The following is a 23,679-nucleotide window of genomic DNA, read 5'->3' as shown; positions in this document are numbered from 1 at the left end:
ATTTTTAGTGGTGAGCGCAAGATCATTTAAGCCAGTATTTTGCGAAAATAATGTACTATGTCGAAGTTCTCAAAACATGGTGGTGAAAAAAAAGGGAAGTGTCAAGGGAACTGTGCTTCATATCCATTTCTGACATCATAATCGAAATCCGGGCCGTTCTTTAAAAAGCCTTTAGGGACCAATTTGAATGATCAGTTACCCGAAATCATTAAGATTATTTAAATAAATGTCGGTAAAGTTTCCAGGGGTGGAAGTGAGGTATAGGTGTGAAGAGCGAAATTCTTCAAAATCTTTCGATCAATCTTTTTTTATCCCTGCATCATTCTCACTCCAAACCTTTTTTTTAAAAATTAATCTTTTCACTCGAAAGAAAAAGAAATTTCCGGGAGAGAGTATTTTTCCTAATTATGGTAACATAAACATAAAAGAACTATATTTTAAATTAATAAAGCAATTATAAATCTCTTTCTTACCTCAATTGCGGTTTATAATGAAAGAAAATTATTAATCACGACTGCTATGAAAAGTGAAAGGGACTTACTTAAAACTATCAAAAGACTGAGTCCGAAGAAGACTGTAACATGTTGTAACATGTACCGGCAGAAAGACACGAAAGAGCACCAGAAAGTTGAATGACTAAATTCTAGCTTAATGGAATTAACTAGTAAGTCCTTGAATTTCATCTGTGCTATGAAGAATGTTTTGCAGAAGAGATCGCAATGGACGTGTCTGACTGGTTTTTACCAAATAGAGGATGAAATATTTATAAATGTTCAGCATGAAAACAGAAGTGGAGATATTCAAATTTAGAAGCTCAGTTCCTAGAGCATCGCAATATTTTCATGCCCCCCCCAAGCTCTAAGTAGTAAAGCTAAGTAGAACTGGTCTAGCGTATGCAACTAAAGAGACTCAAGTAACTTTAACGTATTGCTGCTAAGGAAACAACATTTTTATGAAAAGATTATTTAGTTTACGGAAGAGCACTATGGCTATCTGCTTGATCTACACCCGATCAAAGGCCTGCCCTTGTGATCCACTATATCTTTATAATGAGGAGACTTTAAAATGAAACTTACGTACTTAAGAATATTAAACATTTGGGAATCAATTCTTTCTTTCTTTTTTCTGTGAAAGTATTATTTAACGTGGAAATAAAATATTTAATGTTAAAATATAAATTTTGTGTTTAACTGAAGCAAAGAACACGTTATTTTTGAATAAATAGCTTACCTGATATAACATTCGGCATTAACATTTATGACAGTTCAAAGAAAATTAGCTCATTTTTCAATTCTTATGTCATTATTTTATAATACTTCATGGTAATATGTTTACTTCAATTCCGTAATGTTTTTAATACAAGTTAAATAATTTTATTATTGCTTATTTTATATTTATTGTAATTAATGCTTACTTGAAAAATAATGCATAATGTATAAAAAACAATAATTTTTATGCATTATTGCTCAACTATACAATTTCCCTTCATTCGATATAGCAATATTTACGTTTATTATTTTTTTTTACTATACATTCATTGAATAATATATGCTGCTTACTTATATTCTTTCAATTTGATATCGCTGATTAACTTTTTTCGGAAGCAAAATTTTGATAAGGTGCCCAGCTGCTGGCTGGCAACCAAGCTGCCATTTCAAATTGTCAGAAAAGATTAGGTTTGTCGAAGTAGAAAAGAATGAAAATCAATTATGCCCCCGCCGGCACTCGAAACAAGGATCTTGCAAAGCTAGCTGCCACGAGGGCACACACAGAGGAATGCGTAAATTCTGATTTAATGGGCGGCTAGAGAGAGACATAAAACCTAGTCAACCAAGTGCAGAGACTATTAGGATTTTAGAAGCAGGAAACATAGAAAATCATCTGTGCTTTCGCCAGGACTGGAAACACGGATCTTTCAATGAGTTTACTACTTACATCACGATAGCACGCAAGGGGGAAGAAAGAATACGATAGTTCCTTATTCTATTTTTTTTTTATTTAAAAAAAATTAGTTTTCAACACAAAATGATTAATATTCTGCAGAACTTTTATACAGCATGTTCGAGAAAGATGTCTGCAAGCTTTTTTTTCTTCCGTAAAAATACAAATCCTATATGTATTTTTCAAAATGCTTAATATTCTGCAGAACGTTTATGCAGCATGTTCGAGAAAGATGGCTGCAAGCTTTTTTTTCTTCCGTGAAAGAACAAATCCTATATGTATTTTTCAAAATGCTCAATTTCCCTGAATAAAATAGAAATTTTATGAAAACAGTTTCATCGCTGTGGATGAGAGATTCTATAAGGATAAAATTTAACATTTTATATGTCCTTCTGAAGCAAATATTGCAGCTAGATAAATATTGAATATTCTCTGAAATGCAAAATAAAGAACATTCAATGATTGCATGTGAAAAATTCAGGGAAATATTAGTAATTATCGGTTTCACGCGGCCGGCTGCGAGATTAACAAGGATTGCTTTTAATTTCTAAAACAGGAAGCTTCAACTTAAATTCTTTCTCCCTAAATGTGGTTGAAAAATGTAAAGTTTTACTGGGTAGTAGGCATAAAACTTATCTAAGTTGGTAAATTCGTTGTGCTGATATTCTGGGACTATATGAAGAGTTAGATTTTAAATATAGAAAGACTTCCAGTTCTCAATGAAGAAAACATTTTTCTAAAACTAACATTATTTAAGGAACTTTATGAATAAAAGTATATGCCAATATGGTTATAGAAATTTTTTGGGATAACATTCATATGTTCAAATACTGAAATATTAAAATTCATATTTTCTCACCAACTTGTTTTCGAAACTGGTAAAATGCTTCAAATCCCGTTGCATCGAATTTGTCATTGGATTTGAAGATAACTCGGAAGAAATCTGCATCTGATTCTATTAGCTTAGGTTTCTGATTTCCACAGTGCCTTGCAAGTTTACGATCTACTGTCTTGTAGTTTGAAAATTCCACATAGTCGCTTGCTGTTTCACTCAGACACCTGCGAATGCAATTGGGTTAAACTTATTGCAAACATTATTTAAAAGGAAGTTTGATTATTTATAGCTTAACTACGTTAACATGTTTACATTAAAACATTTCTCTAAGAATGCTTTAAGCTGACTTTTAATTTTATACACGATCTTCAAATTATATATAAATATACATTCTTGAAACAATCTAATTTAATCATGAAATGAGAATATTTCCCTCTAAAGTATTCATTTAAACCTAGCAAAAGATCGAATCTGTCATACAGGTTTTTCTTCTAAATAAGTCAGTAGTCCGAAAATGTCAACAGCCACTCGGATCCAAATTACCTTTGCGCATACAGAAGCATTAATTTCCCTAAAACAATTTATCGATTTATTTCACTTGAATTTTATTATTTTTATTTAAAATTCATAATTCTTTTTTAATTTTTGAATTCGATTCTGACTTTGAATTGATTTTATTTTAAGTGAAATTTTTGACGTGATGCTAAGCATTACGTCAAAATATGATGCTTTTAGCATCACGTGCTGATTATAGCAGATCAATAGAAACTGAAAAATCGAATAAGAACGCATATGACTAAATACTATATTCTGAAACAAATAAGACTGAAGTTTCAAAAACAAATATTTAGAAAAAAATTAATACCTCGGAAATAAATACAGGCTTTACTTTTGAAATTAATAAAGAATATGATCGCAACGCTTTCGAGCCTTTAATAAAATGCTTAAATAGAATTTGGGAAAATCAGTTCTATTCTTCCGCCAATATAGTCTTGAAAGCGTGAGATATCTAGAAAAAAAATTTTCTTAGCTCTTTCATGTATATACTATTAAGATCTTCCAAATGTTCAAATTAAGAGGTTTTGATGGCCAGGGTATCCTTCTAGTAACATTGGGTTTAAGAAATTCATCAACCAGGTTTGCTAGATGTGAGTAGTAAGCGGGGGTAACCGGCCGGCGGAAGTGACGTCACAGAAAAGGGGCGTGGCCAGTATCCAGATGGGCCTGGAACCGGAAGTGACGACACCAGCGCCATCTTGTTTCACGTGATGGAATGACATCATCAAACTTTCGTTTTGATTCTGTGGCAACGATTTTATGTTTTCAAAGTTTTTATTTTTTGTGGCAACGACACTATTTTTTATGTTTATGGCAAGGAGCTCTTAACCACGTGTTTGGAATGACATCACTTTTAATTTATTATTTTTAATTATTTGACATGTGATTAATATTATTTTGTTATTTGATTAATTTTTAATACGTCATTAATTTTAACTTTTTAATTATTAACTATTTAGTACATCATTATTTTACTTATTACCTTTAATGAATTTTTGTGGAAATTAATATTATTTTCCCTGAATTTTAAAAGTAACTCCACCGCTGGGATTCGAACTCGCTATCTCTGGGATGGGAGTCTAGCGCTTTACCGCTCGGCTACCCTTTCCTCTTATCAGCGTTGTTATTTGAAACTCTCTTTGTCCCTTTGAGTTTTTGCACCATTGATGACATAAGGCTGAAAGTCTGCGCATGCGCTTTGACATGAAAACCGCGTCACACATTTGTTTTTACACGACGGCTAGGATTTCTTTTGGCTTCTTGATCATTACTTTATTCGTTGCTGTTTTAAATGTAAGATTTTCCCACGGTTTAATTTTTTTTATTATTAAGATATTTTTAATTGTTTTCAATTTTCATCTCATTCTTACTTTTTTTAAGTTATTAGTTAATTTATTAATTTTTATTTTATTTTTTCCCCTTTCCCAAACATAAATTTTATTTTTAACTTCAACAAAAGTGAATTTAAATTTTCTTTTTACTTTTTATCTTGCAAAGTTTATTTTTTTTTTTATATTTAATTTTCTTTTTGGTTTCACAAAAGTAATATTTATTTTTACGAATTGAATTTTTCCTTTCCAATTTTTTATTTTGCAAAAGTTTTTTTTTTTTTTTTTTTTTTCCAAAATTTTTTCCTTTTTGTATTTTTACTTTATTTTAATTTTTTGTTTAACTTTCTTTTTGGTTTTACAAAAGTAATATTTTTATTTACGAATTGAATTTTTCTTTTTCACTTTTTTATTTTGCAAAAGTTTTTTTTTCCCAAAAATTATTCCTTTTCGTATTTTTACTTTACTTTATTTTAATTTTTTGTTTAAACTTTTTTATGGTTTTACAAAAGAAATATTTATTTTTCCAAATTTAATTTTCCTTTCCGCTTTTTATTTTAAAAAAAGTTGTTACTACATTTTTAACTTAATTTTTTTTACAAAAGTAATATTTAGTTTCATAATTTTAATTTTTTTGAGTTTTTTGTTTACACAAATGTTTTTTTGTTACATTTTTATTTTACCCTTAACTTTTTCCCCTTGTTTTAAATACAATACGATGTTACATTTCCATTTCTCCAAAAGTAAACTTACCTACATTTCTGTGTCTTTGAAATTTTAAGCTGGAATTTACATGCATATAACTTCACTAGATAATATTTTCTGTAACATTAAGCCAATATACACAATGCTCTTTCTATATAGTTTAACTGGAATACTACATTTCTTACTTTTTTTACTACTGAGTTGGAGATACTCAGAACTTTTCCTTCTAATGCATTGTACTAACTATTAATGCCTGTATTAACTTTTTTGGCCAACTATACAAAACTTTGTTGATTCCCTTTTACACGTCTTACTTTTATTCAAAGGATTCACCAAACTATGTCTGACAAATGTAATTTTTACACTTTCCATTTACACATTTACCCTTATATTTAACTTATAAAACATATTCATGCTGTGTTTCTGATTCCTTTTTCCCACAATAAATACAGACTTACACATGTTTCTTTATTGTAAGACTTACTAACTTTAAAACAAATCTTACAAGGAGCAATAAATTTTCATGGTATGAAGCCCACTCAAACCAATGCATGGAGCATTTCTACCCAGTTAAGTTTAGATACATACCAATAGTACTTCATTTTTTCTTATTTTACTCTACAGATATTTATACATATATATTCAGAACACTCCCTTTCATTCAGTAAGATTCATTTATACTACTAACACAAATTTTGCTAACTCTTTGAAATATTTTACGAAAATATCTTGTATTTTCTTGCACACATCCTACTTAAATCACCAAACATACACTGAGCCTTGATTTTTCCTTCATGTGAAAACGTCACTCGGATTTTTAATATGATTCCACCATTTACCGCAGAACTTTATAAACACTACTCTATTTGAACTTATCACAGCCTAACTCTCTTAACAAGGTACAGAAGATTGAATTATATTTTAACTACAGAGAAGAATATCCACATTGTAATGAATTATTTTAAATTTGAATTATAATCACATTTTGTGAAGGAGAACTTAAAGTCTATAATACACATGGAATTAATATTCAGCCATGGAAATGAAACTTTATCGCCTTTTTCCCAATTTGGAATATAAAAATTTGTTAACTTGGAATATTTTTAACGTATTCATTGTAACGTAACTGAAAAATACTCATATTTCCCATTGTCAATAATTTATTTAGCACTGAACTCTTACAGCCTTTTGAGAACGAAATTTAATTTATCATACCTGACAAATGACTCCTACATAGTTATGATACATTACACGAAATACTGAGTAGAGTTCCAAATAATGATCTAACATAGTAATTAACATAAAAGACCTAACACAAATAATTTTAAGATAGAAATTTCAAACTGACATTGCTTACTAATGAACTTTTACAGCTTTTTTTGACTGACATTTAACTTCTCATAGATAATAAATAAAATTACACACAAATAATTATACAAAATAGGTAATAATGACAGAAAGTCCATATAATGATCTACTATAGTCACCAACTTTAAAAATTTTAACGCATTTCTAATATAAGAAAGACCACACTTTTTTGAAAAGCATTATTTTAATTAAACATTGGAGCCACGCAGTCCTGCGCACATGCATAACATCTTTATTTATCATGAGCATGACACATAATAAGTAAATAAAATTTTCACAAAGTACGAAACACATTTCTCTTTTAACTGAACTGTACTCGTAAGAAAAATGCAGTATGGAATGCTTAGAACACTCAGGGCCACAGTTCCTCACTTCCCCATGCATTGACCAAAATATACATGTACTTTAAAATCAGTTAAACAAATTCAAATATTAGTATTCAAAGAGGAATACTTCACAAATTAGATGAAAGAAAGGTACACAATGAACTTGAGTGAAAAATTCACAAAAGCATGTAAGGACCGTGAAAAAGATGTATTCGTGGAGAACTTTTTTAAGATAAACTTGCTCTATTTTTGCACATGGGTTACATTTTGCATTTCAGATTAAGGAAACATTCAAGATAATTCCTGTATAACTAGGGATTTTATTCACACTTGTTAGTACTGTAATTTATTAGAACAGTCACAGACATATAGGACAAGTATGCCATTTCCAAGGAAAACAATTTTACCAAGCCAGACTTTAACAGTGAAATATAAAAGGGAATAAGAATATCCCAAATTTCAAACAAAATTAGTATCTGAGTATGCAAAAACATGAACAAGAAACGAATATTTTTTCTGAAAATGTTCCGAATGGTTTAAGTCAGGACTAGTTTCATGAACAGAGCATGAAAAATAATGATGAATTTTTAATTTTATTTTGTCTGTAGTACATTTACTTATGCTAAAATCTTCCATTTTGGTTGACTGTACTTTACATTCAGACCTAAGTTGATAAATCAGAGTGATTTTGTGTTTTAAAGCTTCAAATTCAGAAATACTACAACTCAAAAGCAAAAAGATTAAAACGACAAGAGAATATACTGCAAGCAAGCGAACGTGATAAATGACTTTTTGGGCTGAATTTCGTGAATTCATAGTTGGGGTGCAAAATTTTAATGCTCTGTATATGAACTATTTTTCAAATGTATTACGATCACCAACTTTACATAGACTTTAAGTAAACATTTCATGTTAATTTACCATTTTATCTATGTATTTACTAAATTTTTGCATTTTGTTTATAAATATAATAACAAAAGGACATAAGAGAACATTTGTTTCTTGAAAATGTCCATAATTTTACCCAACTGTTATTTCTTTCATAGCTTTGAAGTAACCTATTAAACACATAGTTATCTTGTATTGACCAGACAGCCGTTGGTCTTGCCAATGTCTGAGGGAAGTCACAAAGCTAGAGAATTTAAGTAATATTTTACCAGTACGGAGAACTTCTTACGGCGTTTTCGATGAAAATTGACCGAATTTAGTAGTTCATTACTAACCTAGGAGCCTTAGACTATTTTTTTTATTCGAAAAAAACACACCAGAAATTATCATCAAGATTTTCCATACAGATATATTGTACTACTTTTGATGCCATTACATTTCAAATGAAATTTGATTCATTGTCAGATAGTTAAATGTTTGTTATTTTTTCGCATACGAATGCATTTTCGTGTCTCACATACGCTCATTACATATGATTTAACAAAATTACGAACAAGTTAGAAGTTAAATGAATATTTCCTGAAATACTGTACATTTCATTCCGGAAAGTTTACATGAGTACCTTCATTTCGAAACCCCTAATGTTTCTTTTCCTGAATTCAAAGTAAATTTTGAGTGTAGAATTTTCAGTTTTGACAGAAGTTATTTGTAAGTGGCTGTGATGTGTTCGTGATTTCATAAACCGTTTTTGTGAAACACCCTATTGGTAACCTTTAGAACAGTTTAAATATTACCATTTTTTACCTTACTGCCACTGCAAATCATTGAATTTTCAAATATTTTCCTTTTTTATCGTTTACAGTGGCTCGTAAAGTCTTGAGAACAAATTTTTACTAAATACTTATATCATTCGATTTAATAATTTTGTTACACGTTTGGAAGATTTAACTTCACTATCACGCTAAACCAGAAGTTAAGAAAAGAAATGTAATTGTTATCTTAGTATTCTATGGGGATAGATTAATTTTCTCTGACATTGACGTATTCGTATGTAGATAATAGAGACTTTTAACCCAGCTCATACAGACTTGGAATATTTTCTCTAAGTCACCACGATGACAGACTTGCATTGTCATAGACGTTTTTCTCGTGAAATATATTTCTTTCTTAAAAGTTTATATACTAATTTCTTTAGAAACATGTCTAAGAAAATACCTCATCTTCATAAGAAACATCAGATTTGATTTAAATTAATAATAAAATAAGAATCATTAATTTGTAAATATATTTCTCTTTGACTCAAAAGTTTCTTTATCATATTCGAAATGAACAATTAATTGTACATAACTAATATATTGTATTGATGAACCAGAGTTATATTTTACCTTACTGCATTATATTTCAAAGTGAATGTGTTTTATTGCATATTTTAATAAAATCTTAAAAGCTTAAATGAGTGTTTCATTACAAAATTTGTACTTTCTAACTTCATTCTACTGAAACGAAAACATTCATAACTTATTACGAAGAAAAAGTTTTACATATTATACTTTTTGATTAATTTTCATACCACAGTATTATCTTTGAAAATTTGTTTCCTAATCCACTGCTAATATATTACTAATTTTCGCTCTTTCAATACACTTCGTACGTGATAAAAAAACTCAGTTTAGAAACTTTTTTCCTTAACGCCTTGTATTGCATTGCTGAACCGGGGCCATGCTTTCATTTTTATTACATATCATGCGAATATTTTAAAAAAAGCATATTTTTTCCTTCTGTTAGCACAATTTTAACCAGCATTTTACTATTACAGAGACTTCTTTAGTAAAATTTCAAGGGTTAAATTGATCGTTTCATTATTAATTTTGAAGATTCTGGATATATCCTATTTAAAAGTTCATAACCGATTAGCAAAATAATTTATATATGTACTTTGTTGTCCTCTTGGTTAATTTTTAAAGCGTTTTTCAACTATAACACTTGATTTCTAGCGAAGTATCGAAATGATTATTTACTTTCCACTTTTTCCAAAGAATTTCGTAGACACATATGTTCAGTACAGAATATTTTCCTAACTTAAAAATATTATTACCAAAATAGAAAAATATGCAAAATTTTCCTAAAAATTTATATATTTGTTTTTTAAAAACATGTACACGAATATCCACATTTAATTACTTAATGTGTACTTTCCTATATCAGAACTAAAATTTCGAACGAAAATTTTTTAAATAATGTCATATTCCATAAAATTTATGTCTTTGTGATGTCATCGTCTTTTCGCAAACGTTTTGAGAGTAGACGTTTAGACATTTCGAAACTGTTTTCTCTTTGCTATTGGAAACTATTTTATCTTTGCTGTTGGTATATGCCAATGAATTCTGGATACTTTTTTCTCTTGGTTTATCTTCAGCTTATGAGTTATTTAAATACTTAAAAATATATTTGTAGATCTTTTATGTTGACACTTGTGATAGATTTTTTTGGACGTTTTTGGAAAATGTATTTTATTCACGTGAATGAAACTGATGTTTTCTTAAAATTTTATTATTCAGAGTGTTAGTCAATTACGATAGAATGCCGGATTTGTTCTCTTTATTCAACATTCATATGAACTTCGGTATTCTAAATCCCTCACGCAAAATGTAATTTTTCTATCAGTAATAGGAAGACGAATGGAATAAATGCAGGTTATGCAGACATAAGATAAAAAATCTGGAAGTAAAAGACATTCTCCAGATCTAAACAATTCAGTATAATGTGCAAATATTCATCCTATTCGAAGCTTCTTTTTTCAATTACATAGAATATAAAATGTAAATTTAATAAAAAGAGATATAATGAAGATCAAGTATTCTGCAAAATCTGGATGGTAATTATACAAAATTCGTTATAGAGCAGATTTTCGTAAAAAGCGGTTCCAACGAAGGAGACATGCCAGCAGTCTCCTGAAACTCTAAGTGGTCATTTGATCTTCGCTCTTACGTAGAATTTACAATTCTACTTAGCTTTTGTAAGAGCAAAGATCAGATGCTCACTTAGAGCTTCAGAAGACTGCCGGCGTGTTTCCTCCGCTGGAGCCACTTTTTACGAAAATCTGCTCTATAACGAATTTTGTATAATTACCATCCAGATTTTGCAGAATACTTGATCTTCATTATATCTCTTTTTATTAAATTTACATTTTATATTCTATGTAATTGAAAAAAGAAGCTTCGAATAGGATGAATATTTGCACATTATACTGAATTGTTTAGATCTGGAGAATGTCTTTTACTTCCAGATTTTTTATCTTATGTCTGCATAACCTGCATTTATTCCATTCGTCTTCCTATTACTGATAGAAAAATTACATTTTGCGTGAGGGATTTAGAATACCGAAGTTCATATGAATGTTGAATAAAGAGAACAAATCCGGCATTCTATCGTAATTGACTAACACTCTGAATAATAAAATTTTAAGAAAACATCAGTTTCATTCACGTGAATAAAATACATTTTCCAAAAACGTCCAAAAAAATCTATCACAAGTGTCAACATAAAAGATCTACAAATATATTTTTAAGTATTTAAATAACTCATAAGCTGAAGATAAACCAAGAGAAAAAAGTATCCAGAATTCATTGGCATATACCAACAGCAAAGATAAAATAGTTTCCAATAGCAAAGAGAAAACAGTTTCGAAATGTCTAAACGTCTACTCTCAAAACGTTTGCGAAAAGACGATGACATCACAAAGACATAAATTTTATGGAATATGACATTATTTAAAAAATTTTCGTTCGAAATTTTAGTTCTGATATAGGAAAGTACACATTAAGTAATTAAATGTGGATATTCGTGTACATGTTTTTAAAAAACAAATATATAAATTTTTAGGAAAATTTTGCATATTTTTCTATTTTGGTAATAATATTTTTAAGTTAGGAAAATATTCTGTACTGAACATATGTGTCTACGAAATTCTTTGGAAAAAGTGGAAAGTAAATAATCATTTCGATACTTCGCTAGAAATCAAGTGTTATAGTTGAAAAACGCTTTAAAAATTAACCAAGAGGACAACAAAGTACATATATAAATTATTTTGCTAATCGGTTATGAACTTTTAAATAGGATATATCCAGAATCTTCAAAATTAATAATGAAACGATCAATTTAACCCTTGAAATTTTACTAAAGAAGTCTCTGTAATAGTAAAATGCTGGTTAAAATTGTGCTAACAGAAGGAAAAAATATGCTTTTTTTAAAATATTCGCATGATATGTAATAAAAATGAAAGCATGGCCCCGGTTCAGCAATGCAATACAAGGCGTTAAGGAAAAAAGTTTCTAAACTGAGTTTTTTTATCACGTACGAAGTGTATTGAAAGAGCGAAAATTAGTAATATATTAGCAGTGGATTAGGAAACAAATTTTCAAAGATAATACTGTGGTATGAAAATTAATCAAAAAGTATAATATGTAAAACTTTTTCTTCGTAATAAGTTATGAATGTTTTCGTTTCAGTAGAATGAAGTTAGAAAGTACAAATTTTGTAATGAAACACTCATTTAAGCTTTTAAGATTTTATTAAAATATGCAATAAAACACATTCACTTTGAAATATAATGCAGTAAGGTAAAATATAACTCTGGTTCATCAATACAATATATTAGTTATGTACAATTAATTGTTCATTTCGAATATGATAAAGAAACTTTTGAGTCAAAGAGAAATATATTTACAAATTAATGATTCTTATTTTATTATTAATTTAAATCAAATCTGATGTTTCTTATGAAGATGAGGTATTTTCTTAGACATGTTTCTAAAGAAATTAGTATATAAACTTTTAAGAAAGAAATATATTTCACGAGAAAAACGTCTATGACAATGCAAGTCTGTCATCGTGGTGACTTAGAGAAAATATTCCAAGTCTGTATGAGCTGGGTTAAAAGTCTCTATTATCTACATACGAATACGTCAATGTCAGAGAAAATTAATCTATCCCCATAGAATACTAAGATAACAATTACATTTCTTTTCTTAACTTCTGGTTTAGCGTGATAGTGAAGTTAAATCTTCCAAACGTGTAACAAAATTATTAAATCGAATGATATAAGTATTTAGTAAAAATTTGTTCTCAAGACTTTACGAGCCACTGTAAACGATAAAAAAGGAAAATATTTGAAAATTCAATGATTTGCAGTGGCAGTAAGGTAAAAAATGGTAATATTTAAACTGTTCTAAAGGTTACCAATAGGGTGTTTCACAAAAACGGTTTATGAAATCACGAACACATCACAGCCACTTACAAATAACTTCTGTCAAAACTGAAAATTCTACACTCAAAATTTACTTTGAATTCAGGAAAAGAAACATTAGGGGTTTCGAAATGAAGGTACTCATGTAAACTTTCCGGAATGAAATGTACAGTATTTCAGGAAATATTCATTTAACTTCTAACTTGTTCGTAATTTTGTTAAATCATATGTAATGAGCGTATGTGAGACACGAAAATGCATTCGTATGCGAAAAAATAACAAACATTTAACTATCTGACAATGAATCAAATTTCATTTGAAATGTAATGGCATCAAAAGTAGTACAATATATCTGTATGGAAAATCTTGATGATAATTTCTGGTGTGTTTTTTTCGAATAAAAAAAATAGTCTAAGGCTCCTAGGTTAGTAATGAACTACTAAATTCGGTCAATTTTCATCGAAAACGCCGTAAGAAGTTCTCCGTACTGGTAAAATATTACTTAAATTCTCTAGCTTTGTGACTTCCCTCAGACATTGGCAAGACCAACGGCTGTCTGGTCAATACAAGATAACTATGTGTTTAATAGGTTACTTCAAAGCTATGAAAGAAATAACAGTTGGGTAAAATTATGGACATTTTCAAGAAACAAATGTTCTCTTATGTCCTTTTGTTATTATATTTATAAACAAAATGCAAAAATTTAGTAAATACATAGATAAAATGGTAAATTAACATGAAATGTTTACTTAAAGTCTATGTAAAGTTGGTGATCGTAATACATTTGAAAAATAGTTCATATACAGAGCATTAAAATTTTGCACCCCAACTATGAATTCACGAAATTCAGCCCAAAAAGTCATTTATCACGTTCGCTTGCTTGCAGTATATTCTCTTGTCGTTTTAATCTTTTTGCTTTTGAGTTGTAGTATTTCTGAATTTGAAGCTTTAAAACACAAAATCACTCTGATTTATCAACTTAGGTCTGAATGTAAAGTACAGTCAACCAAAATGGAAGATTTTAGCATAAGTAAATGTACTACAGACAAAATAAAATTAAAAATTCATCATTATTTTTCATGCTCTGTTCATGAAACTAGTCCTGACTTAAACCATTCGGAACATTTTCAGAAAAAATATTCGTTTCTTGTTCATGTTTTTGCATACTCAGATACTAATTTTGTTTGAAATTTGGGATATTCTTATTCCCTTTTATATTTCACTGTTAAAGTCTGGCTTGGTAAAATTGTTTTCCTTGGAAATGGCATACTTGTCCTATATGTCTGTGACTGTTCTAATAAATTACAGTACTAACAAGTGTGAATAAAATCCCTAGTTATACAGGAATTATCTTGAATGTTTCCTTAATCTGAAATGCAAAATGTAACCCATGTGCAAAAATAGAGCAAGTTTATCTTAAAAAAGTTCTCCACGAATACATCTTTTTCACGGTCCTTACATGCTTTTGTGAATTTTTCACTCAAGTTCATTGTGTACCTTTCTTTCATCTAATTTGTGAAGTATTCCTCTTTGAATACTAACATTTGAATTTGTTTAACTGATTTTAAAGTACATGTATATTTTGGTCAATGCATGGGGAAGTGAGGAACTGTGGCCCTGAGTGTTCTAAGCATTCCATACCGCATTTTTCTTACGAGTACAGTTCAGTTAAAAGAGAAATGTGTTTCGTACTTTGTGAAAATTTTATTTACTTATTATGTGTCATGCTCATGATAAATAAAGATGTTATGCATGTGCGCAGGACTGCGTGGCTCCAATGTTTAATTAAAATAATGCTTTTCAAAAAAGTGTGGTCTTTCTTATATTAGAAATGCGTTAAAATTTTTAAAGTTGGTGACTATAGTAGATCATTATATGGACTTTCTGTCATTATTACCTATTTTGTATAATTATTTGTGTGTAATTTTATTTATTATCTATGAGAAGTTAAATGTCAGTCAAAAAAAGCTGTAAAAGTTCATTAGTAAGCAATGTCAGTTTGAAATTTCTATCTTAAAATTATTTGTGTTAGGTCTTTTATGTTAATTACTATGTTAGATCATTATTTGGAACTCTACTCAGTATTTCGTGTAATGTATCATAACTATGTAGGAGTCATTTGTCAGGTATGATAAATTAAATTTCGTTCTCAAAAGGCTGTAAGAGTTCAGTGCTAAATAAATTATTGACAATGGGAAATATGAGTATTTTTCAGTTACGTTACAATGAATACGTTAAAAATATTCCAAGTTAACAAATTTTTATATTCCAAATTGGGAAAAAGGCGATAAAGTTTCATTTCCATGGCTGAATATTAATTCCATGTGTATTATAGACTTTAAGTTCTCCTTCACAAAATGTGATTATAATTCAAATTTAAAATAATTCATTACAATGTGGATATTCTTCTCTGTAGTTAAAATATAATTCAATCTTCTGTACCTTGTTAAGAGAGTTAGGCTGTGATAAGTTCAAATAGAGTAGTGTTTATAAAGTTCTGCGGTAAATGGTGGAATCATATTAAAAATCCGAGTGACGTTTTCACATGAAGGAAAAATCAAGGCTCAGTGTATGTTTGGTGATTTAAGTAGGATGTGTGCAAGAAAATACAAGATATTTTCGTAAAATATTTCAAAGAGTTAGCAAAATTTGTGTTAGTAGTATAAATGAATCTTACTGAATGAAAGGGAGTGTTCTGAATATATATGTATAAATATCTGTAGAGTAAAATAAGAAAAAATGAAGTACTATTGGTATGTATCTAAACTTAACTGGGTAGAAATGCTCCATGCATTGGTTTGAGTGGGCTTCATACCATGAAAATTTATTGCTCCTTGTAAGATTTGTTTTAAAGTTAGTAAGTCTTACAATAAAGAAACATGTGTAAGTCTGTATTTATTGTGGGAAAAAGGAATCAGAAACACAGCATGAATATGTTTTATAAGTTAAATATAAGGGTAAATGTGTAAATGGAAAGTGTAAAAATTACATTTGTCAGACATAGTTTGGTGAATCCTTTGAATAAAAGTAAGACGTGTAAAAGGGAATCAACAAAGTTTTGTATAGTTGGCCAAAAAAGTTAATACAGGCATTAATAGTTAGTACAATGCATTAGAAGGAAAAGTTCTGAGTATCTCCAACTCAGTAGTAAAAAAAGTAAGAAATGTAGTATTCCAGTTAAACTATATAGAAAAAGCATTGTGTATATTGGCTTAATGTTACAGAAAATATTATCTAGTGAAGTTATATGCATGTAAATTCCAGCTTAAAATTTCAAAGACACAGAAATGTAGGTAAGTTTACTTTTGGAGAAATGGATATGTAACATCGTATTGTATTTAAAACAAGGGGAAAAAGTTAAGGGTAAAATAAAAATGTAACAAAAAAACATTTGTGTAAACAAAAAACTCAAAAAAATTAAAATTATGAAACTAAATATTACTTTTGTAAAAAAAATTAAGTTAAAAATGTAGTAACAACTTTTTTTAAAATAAAAAGCGGAAAGGAAAATTAAATTTGGAAAAATAAATATTTCTTTTGTAAAACCATAAAAAAGTTTAAACAAAAAATTAAAATAAAGTAAAGTAAAAATACGAAAAGGAATAATTTTTGGGAAAAAAAAAAAAAAAAAACTTTTGCAAAATAAAAAATTGGAAAGGAAAAATTCAATTCGTAAAAATAAATATTACTTTTGTAAAACCAAAAAGAAAATTAAATATAAAAAAAAAATAAACTTTGCAAGATAAAAAGTAAAAAGAAAATTTAAATTCACTTTTGTTGAAGTTAAAAATAAAATTTATGTTTGGGAAAGGGGAAAAAATAAAATAAAAATTAATAAATTAACTAATAACTTAAAAAAAGTAAGAATGAGATGAAAATTGAAAACAATTAAAAATATCTTAATAATAAAAAAAATTAAACCGTGGGAAAATCTTACATTTAAAACAGCAACGAATAAAGTAATGATCAAGAAGCCAAAAGAAATCCTAGCCGTCGTGTAAAAACAAATGTGTGACGCGGTTTTCATGTCAAAGCGCATGCGCAGACTTTCAGCCTTATGTCATCAATGGTGCAAAAACTCAAAGGGACAAAGAGAGTTTCAAATAACAACGCTGATAAGAGGACAGGGTAGCCGAGCGGTAAAGCGCTAGACTCCCATCCCAGAGATAGCGAGTTCGAATCCCAGCGGTGGAGTTACTTTTAAAATTCAGGGAAAATAATATTAATTTCCACAAAAATTCATTAAAGGTAATAAGTAAAATAATGATGTACTAAATAGTTAATAATTAAAAAGTTAAAATTAATGACGTATTAAAAATTAATCAAATAACAAAATAATATTAATCACATGTCAAATAATTAAAAATAATAAATTAAAAGTGATGTCATTCCAAACACGTGGTTAAGAGCTCCTTGCCATAAACATAAAAAATAGTGTCGTTGCCACAAAAAATAAAAACTTTGAAAACATAAAATCGTTGCCACAGAATCAAAACGAAAGTTTGATGATGTCATTCCATCACGTGAAACAAGATGGCGCTGGTGTCGTCACTTCCGGTTCCAGGCCCATCTGGATACTGGCCACGCCCCTTTTCTGTGACTTCACTTCCGCCGGCCGATTACCCCGCTTACTACTGATGTGGATGCGAGTTTCCATTCGTAAAAAGAAAGTAAGATCCCCCATGTTTCTTCAGAAAGGCATCATGTAAGATTTAGTCTCATAATATCTGGAATGTCACTACTAGGGTAGTAATCCTCTGATCATTATATCTATCTCTAGGGGTTTAATTTCTCAATAATTATTCAAAGCTTTTATCCGTTATTCGTAAAAGATGGTACGTGCTCATTATCCTTTAAATTTATGTTATTATAATTGCAGCTAGATGTAAAAGTCCTGCAATTTTTGGAACTATAGAAACTTTTTTTTTGTCTCAAATCGTTCGTTTTAATTCTGTAAGAAATTTAAGGTATATTACAAAACAGTGTTTAAATCGGTATATTGTTTATCCCACTTGAATTTTGCGGGTGTTTTGAAAAATCGGTTGAAATACTCAAAGTGAATTTTTAAACTAGGTTTTCAAGAAATTTTCATAAATCTGTATTTAAAACTTCAACGAAGGTGAAATAATATAAACATCATTGCTAAATTCAGATTTTATCCTTGATTTGTTATTACTACAAAGCCTTCAATTCGGATTGTTTTTTAACACGTTAAACGCCACATTCGTCTATTAGGATAGTGCTTTTTAGATCAAGCATTCTGACGGAAAAAAATTTAACATGCTGAAATATACTTTAATTTGAACACTAATACAAAGGGGTTTAGTATTAACCCCTAGAGATCGACGAAATTTCAGAGAAAGTCAATGGTGATCAAGTGGTTGATAGCCAAATATACTAGAGCAACTAATCGGCTAATTGAAGATTCCATTCATCCAAAAAATATTAATGTTGTAAATTTTATAATTAATTGTTTATTTACATAAACCTGTATAATATAGCAAGAAAGATATCATATAAAAACCATACAGAAGGGTAAAATACACAAAAATTATTTAATAGATTTAAAAAAAATCAGTAACACTTTTGTAAACACTATATGATTTTTTTACGCATAAAGTGCAATATAAAAAAGTGAAACTTCGGAACGCAAGAAAGGGCAACCAAAAATTAGGAAGAACGCAAAACTTTCTTAGAATATATACTGTTGTATATAAGCCGCTTGCAAAATTTAAAAGAAGATTTTTAATGTTCGTTTCCACATCATTCAAAATTTGAATGCGCCGGCATGGCTTACAGAATAGTAGGAACTGCGATATTTATCTTGAACTTATCTGGATGTTCAAGCACAAGTTTTATTCAAAACAAATAAATATGCTAAGTTGCTAAGTTTTGGAATTTAAAAGTCATCCAAAAAAAGGATACCAAAATAAAAGTTGTTATCGAATAACATTATTGACCCCTTCTTCCTAACTTGAAGAAACATACTTTAGTCAAGTCAATAATTTACTATGGAAAATACGAAACAGGTTGCATGTCTTTGAACAAGATTATTGAAGAATTAGGTTAAGAAATTTTAAGCCAAATATTAAAAAATTCGCACAAATACTTCAAGCGCAGCCATCACATTAACTAAAATTAACTAAACCTTTTGGCAATTAGAATGTGTGATTTTGTTTTGAAAATCTTGTTTATATTTGTAAATTTAAAACAATAATAATAACAAAAATAAAACATAAACTTAATAAACCATTTTTTCAAAGTTTTGTTCATATTCTTAGCTAGCTGTAATCTTTAAACTATTTATGAACAATTATATATACCGTATTTGCCGGCGTATAAGACGCACTCCCTTTTTTGTACACATTTTTGAAGGATAAAACTTTATTACTGTACATTATAATGAAGTCAAGCATTTTAAATTTAAAGTAATACAAATACAAAGTAATACTTTTTGCAAATATCCAATCTATCTGGGAAAGAATACGTTTTTAATAGCTTTCGTTTGATGAATAATCATTTTTGTAGAGACGGAAAATCCTGCTTTTCTGTGGTCTAAAATCCAAGTATTCAGCAGGCCCACCAGCGGCCGAGCGGTAAAGACGCTGAACACTGGTAGTTCGGTCTGAGGTTCGAATCCCGCGAACGGGCTGGCTGCATGGGCGTTTTCGTGGTTTTCCCCATGTGTAACGTGTATACGAGCCAGTTTCCCTTAGAAAGTCCTCCACGAAAGGCATCCCTCCCTTTAGGCAGATAGCCCTCGTGTGCTTTGCCATAATTAAATACACCAACACCAAGTATTCAGCTCTGCCTCAAGTTCAGACTATCATGCAGGCAGTACCCCTTCGTTAGGTTATGTTTACTGTGAGTCGCCTTTTTTTTTTTTTTTTTAAGATCCTCTTCCCGATTCCGCTAAGTTAGTATCATTTACTCAGTTGGGGGTGGCCTGAAATGCCTCTCTGCAGCCCTCTTTCCATGTTATTTAGCATACGCAACCACACGTAGCTTGTATGCTATGTTATAACAATGCTGAAGCTGTTTTTGAGCATTAACTTGCCAACAAATTTAAGAAAAATTGAACAGTAGAAATTTATCTCTCTTAAAAGTCGTTCACAAAAATTGGAAAGTTAAACGAACCCAGCTGTGATTGTCGATGAAAGCGCATGCGCATTCACTGAACTCTGCGTAACTGTAATATTTCCATATTCGGCAAGGAAAGAAGAAAAAATTCCCATAACTCCGAATGGAGGAAATTTCCAGAAATTATTGTAATCAAAAACTGAGTGTCGGCATATAAGACGCACCCCGTTTTTCAGACCTATTTGCAAAGAAAAAAAATGCGGCAAATACGGTCTATTATGATTACATTGTACGTTGTATATAACAGAGAAAAATGTAAGGGAGTCGATTAAGAAACCCATTCTTTAAAAGGGATCGATGCAAGAAAAAGGCTGAGAATTCCTGATCTAGCCTGTAATTAAAAGCTAGTATGAGCTTGATTTTATAGCAAAGATTAGAGGGGTTGATTATATCAATCACTTATGCAACTCAACGATATTTAAAAGCTGAGTGTATAATTTTTATTATTTTTTAAAACTGAAAGATACTAAATAAAAATTTCTCAGATAAATTGGATTGCAAAATAATATAATTTTATTTTCTGGTCAATTAATTAAAAGGCAGCTTAGGATAAAAGTATTGATTGTGAAACTAAATACTCAGCATTATTGGATTTTAATTTTTTTTTTTTTTTTTTTTTTTTTTTTTTTTTTTTGTATGGAAAACGCAAAGCAAGTATGTTCAGAACAAATGTTCTGCAGGAAACGTAAATTTTAAAGTTTCAAAGTATTACGGAAGATAAGGTGAATTATAACTTTAATAAATAGTTCATTATTTTGAAGACAATTCCATAAGAAACGTGAAACAAATTATAAATTTATAATATGAGCGGTATTATCAATCCTTATATTCATTAATTATACCTTTATTTACATTATTCGGGTTTCTTATATCATCATCACCATTACATTTAATATTCAAAGTCAGTCTTGTTTCTGGACAAAAAATCATTATAAGAACCACATATCTAATACTATTTTAAATTCTTCTAATCAGACACGCAAAATTAATCTTCACTGATTAAAATAATTCAAATTTATCAAAATTAAATAATCAACACAATATTCGAAAATATATAAAGTATTAGTAACACAAAATTTCATATTATTTTCATATTTTTCATATTTTCATCTATTGAGCTAATTTATACTAACAGCATTAGTGAATATTTTGAAAGGAATATCGCAGAGTAAATAAAATTTAAGCATTACAAGGTCAGATCAACATAATGTAAACCTAAATTACTCGATCTAATAGGGTATAATTTCTGAAATTACTTGTGCCCCACCAGCGGCAGAGTGGTTAGGGTCACTAAATGCGAGGAGTTCGACCAATTGGATCCCAGGCGAACGATCCGTCTACATGTGTTTCGTCCCCGTGTGTAATGTGAACTCAAGGCAGTTTCTCTTAGAAACTTATCGGCAAAGGCATGACTCCTCTTAGGCATATAGGCCTCGTGTATTTTGCCCATACTCAAATAACCTAACTTAGCATTATGGACTTATTTAATATATTTCATAATGAACAGACTTTATCTTTTTAACGGTATGCTATTTTCAGCTGTATTGATGCAATTAATTATCTTTTCACTTCTCTGACGTAAATAAAATATGCATAAAAAGCACATCTTTATTCAAAAAGAAAATACATAATAAACATAGATAAATAACTGTTGCGTGCGGTGTGATTAAAAATACTTAAAGTGAAATATTTTATACTAATCTTATTATTCAGTATTTCTACCACTCAATAAAGCTCGTTTTATAGACACTGAGCACCAAAATAGAAGCATTTTATTTCAATATTAATCTCTCACGTACAATAAAATTTAAGAATTTTCAAATACAAATAAAACCAAAATTTTTATAAATACAGTTTCAGATAATTAAGCCATTTTTACTATTATTTTAAAGTAACTGGCTGTATTATTATTGTAATTGGCTGTAAAACTATATAACCTCACAAAGGCAAAAAATGAATGAAAGTAAGTTTATAAATTAATTTCTCCCACCTTTCCGCATGACTTCAGAGGGTAATTGGAGGCATTAACCACCCGTATTCGAGAGGTCCAGGGTTCGAGTCCCAGAGAGGGCACTGCGTATTTTTCACGTCTCCTGCTTCATTATAACCTAATGACTCTACAAGTTAATAACAGGCTTATAGTATAAGAGGTAAACTAATCGATATGAAGTTTCAAATGAAACTTACATTGTAGTCCGCTGGAATTTTATATTACCAACAAAGAAAATAATTTTAATTAACTTCCTTTCATAATCTATTAAATGATTGAGACTTTTTAATACCTTAAAAGTTTCCACTTCCATTTACGATTCAAATGCATCATAACTCGAAAAGTTACTTTAAAATTTAGAAAATGATTAGAAAGACAATTTTTCCCAATTAGTTATTTATTCATTAACAAAATTTTGGAGCAGAGTAAATTAAGACATCATTTGCGTTAAAAATATAAGCATCCGCTTTAACAAACCTTTAGAAGCATTGCCGTTATCAAATGACGTTGCAGTGATCACGCACAAAATGAAGCACTACTTCTCTTCAAATACGTCTTTTTACATATTTTATCTTGAAAGGAATTACCTTGATGAAGCATCCAAATTTAATCTTATATTTACTACGGAGTTAACTCTGATGAGTGTTCGGCACTTGTTTCTGGTGTTGGCCTTTAACAGTCGGACATCTGCGCATATTTTTTTTTATCTCGTTTTGAAAAGGAATCCTCATCTTGAAGCTGAACGTCCTCCATACTTCTGTTCGATCTTGATGATGACGTCAAATACATATTTTTCTTATGAAACTGCTAGTAATAGTTTTAAGCCGTATTTGTTTTTACACGCGGATGAAATATATAACTTATATCCTCCCCATTAAATGGCACCTAAACTGACATTTTATCAGGTTTCTTCTCATACTGCAGAACTGCCTTCTAGGACACTGAGGGATAAATAAAGAATGGTATTTTATTTGACATATTAAAGAAGACAGTTACTTTAAATTAAAATGAATTGGAAGCATGTAGATTATTTTATGTTAATTAATCATATATTATGATTTAAACCAAGGAGGTCCTACCTTTTTCTTACATCGACCCCTTTTAAAGGAATAATTTTCTTCATCGACCCCCTTACAATTTTCTCTATAATATGCAATATACAACGTAATCATACATACTACAAATAACTGCACATAAATAACTTAAAAATAGCAATTAAATTAGGAATATGAACAAAAGTTTTGAAAAATAGTTTATTAGATTCGTATAATTTATTATTTTTGCATTATTATCATTTTTCCTTTTTTTCAAATATAAACATCTTTTCATAAGCAAAATCACAAATTCTGACTTCA

General features: G+C 29.4%; 1 protein-coding gene across 2 annotated transcripts in view; it reads right to left on the bottom strand.

The window, feature by feature from the left end:
* LOC118189170 (suppressor of lurcher protein 1-like) overlaps positions 1-23,679 on the bottom strand; it is a 96,507-nt gene that overhangs the window by 5,114 nt on the left and 67,714 nt on the right. For both annotated transcript variants that reach the window (XM_035359722.2, XM_035359721.2), the window contains one exon: positions 2,801-3,000. In XM_035359722.2, coding sequence (XP_035215613.1) covers positions 2,801-3,000 — 200 coding nt within the window. The remainder of the gene's footprint in view (positions 1-2,800; positions 3,001-23,679) is intronic.

The sequence above is a fragment of the Stegodyphus dumicola genome, chromosome X1 (genome assembly GCF_044657685.1).
Source record: "Stegodyphus dumicola isolate Sdum_Otavi_A_Nest chromosome X1, ASM4465768v1".
Classification (NCBI taxonomy): domain Eukaryota; kingdom Metazoa; phylum Arthropoda; class Arachnida; order Araneae; family Eresidae; genus Stegodyphus; species Stegodyphus dumicola.
Note: the sequence above shows the minus strand (reverse complement) of the source record. Positions and strands in the feature narration are given on the sequence as shown.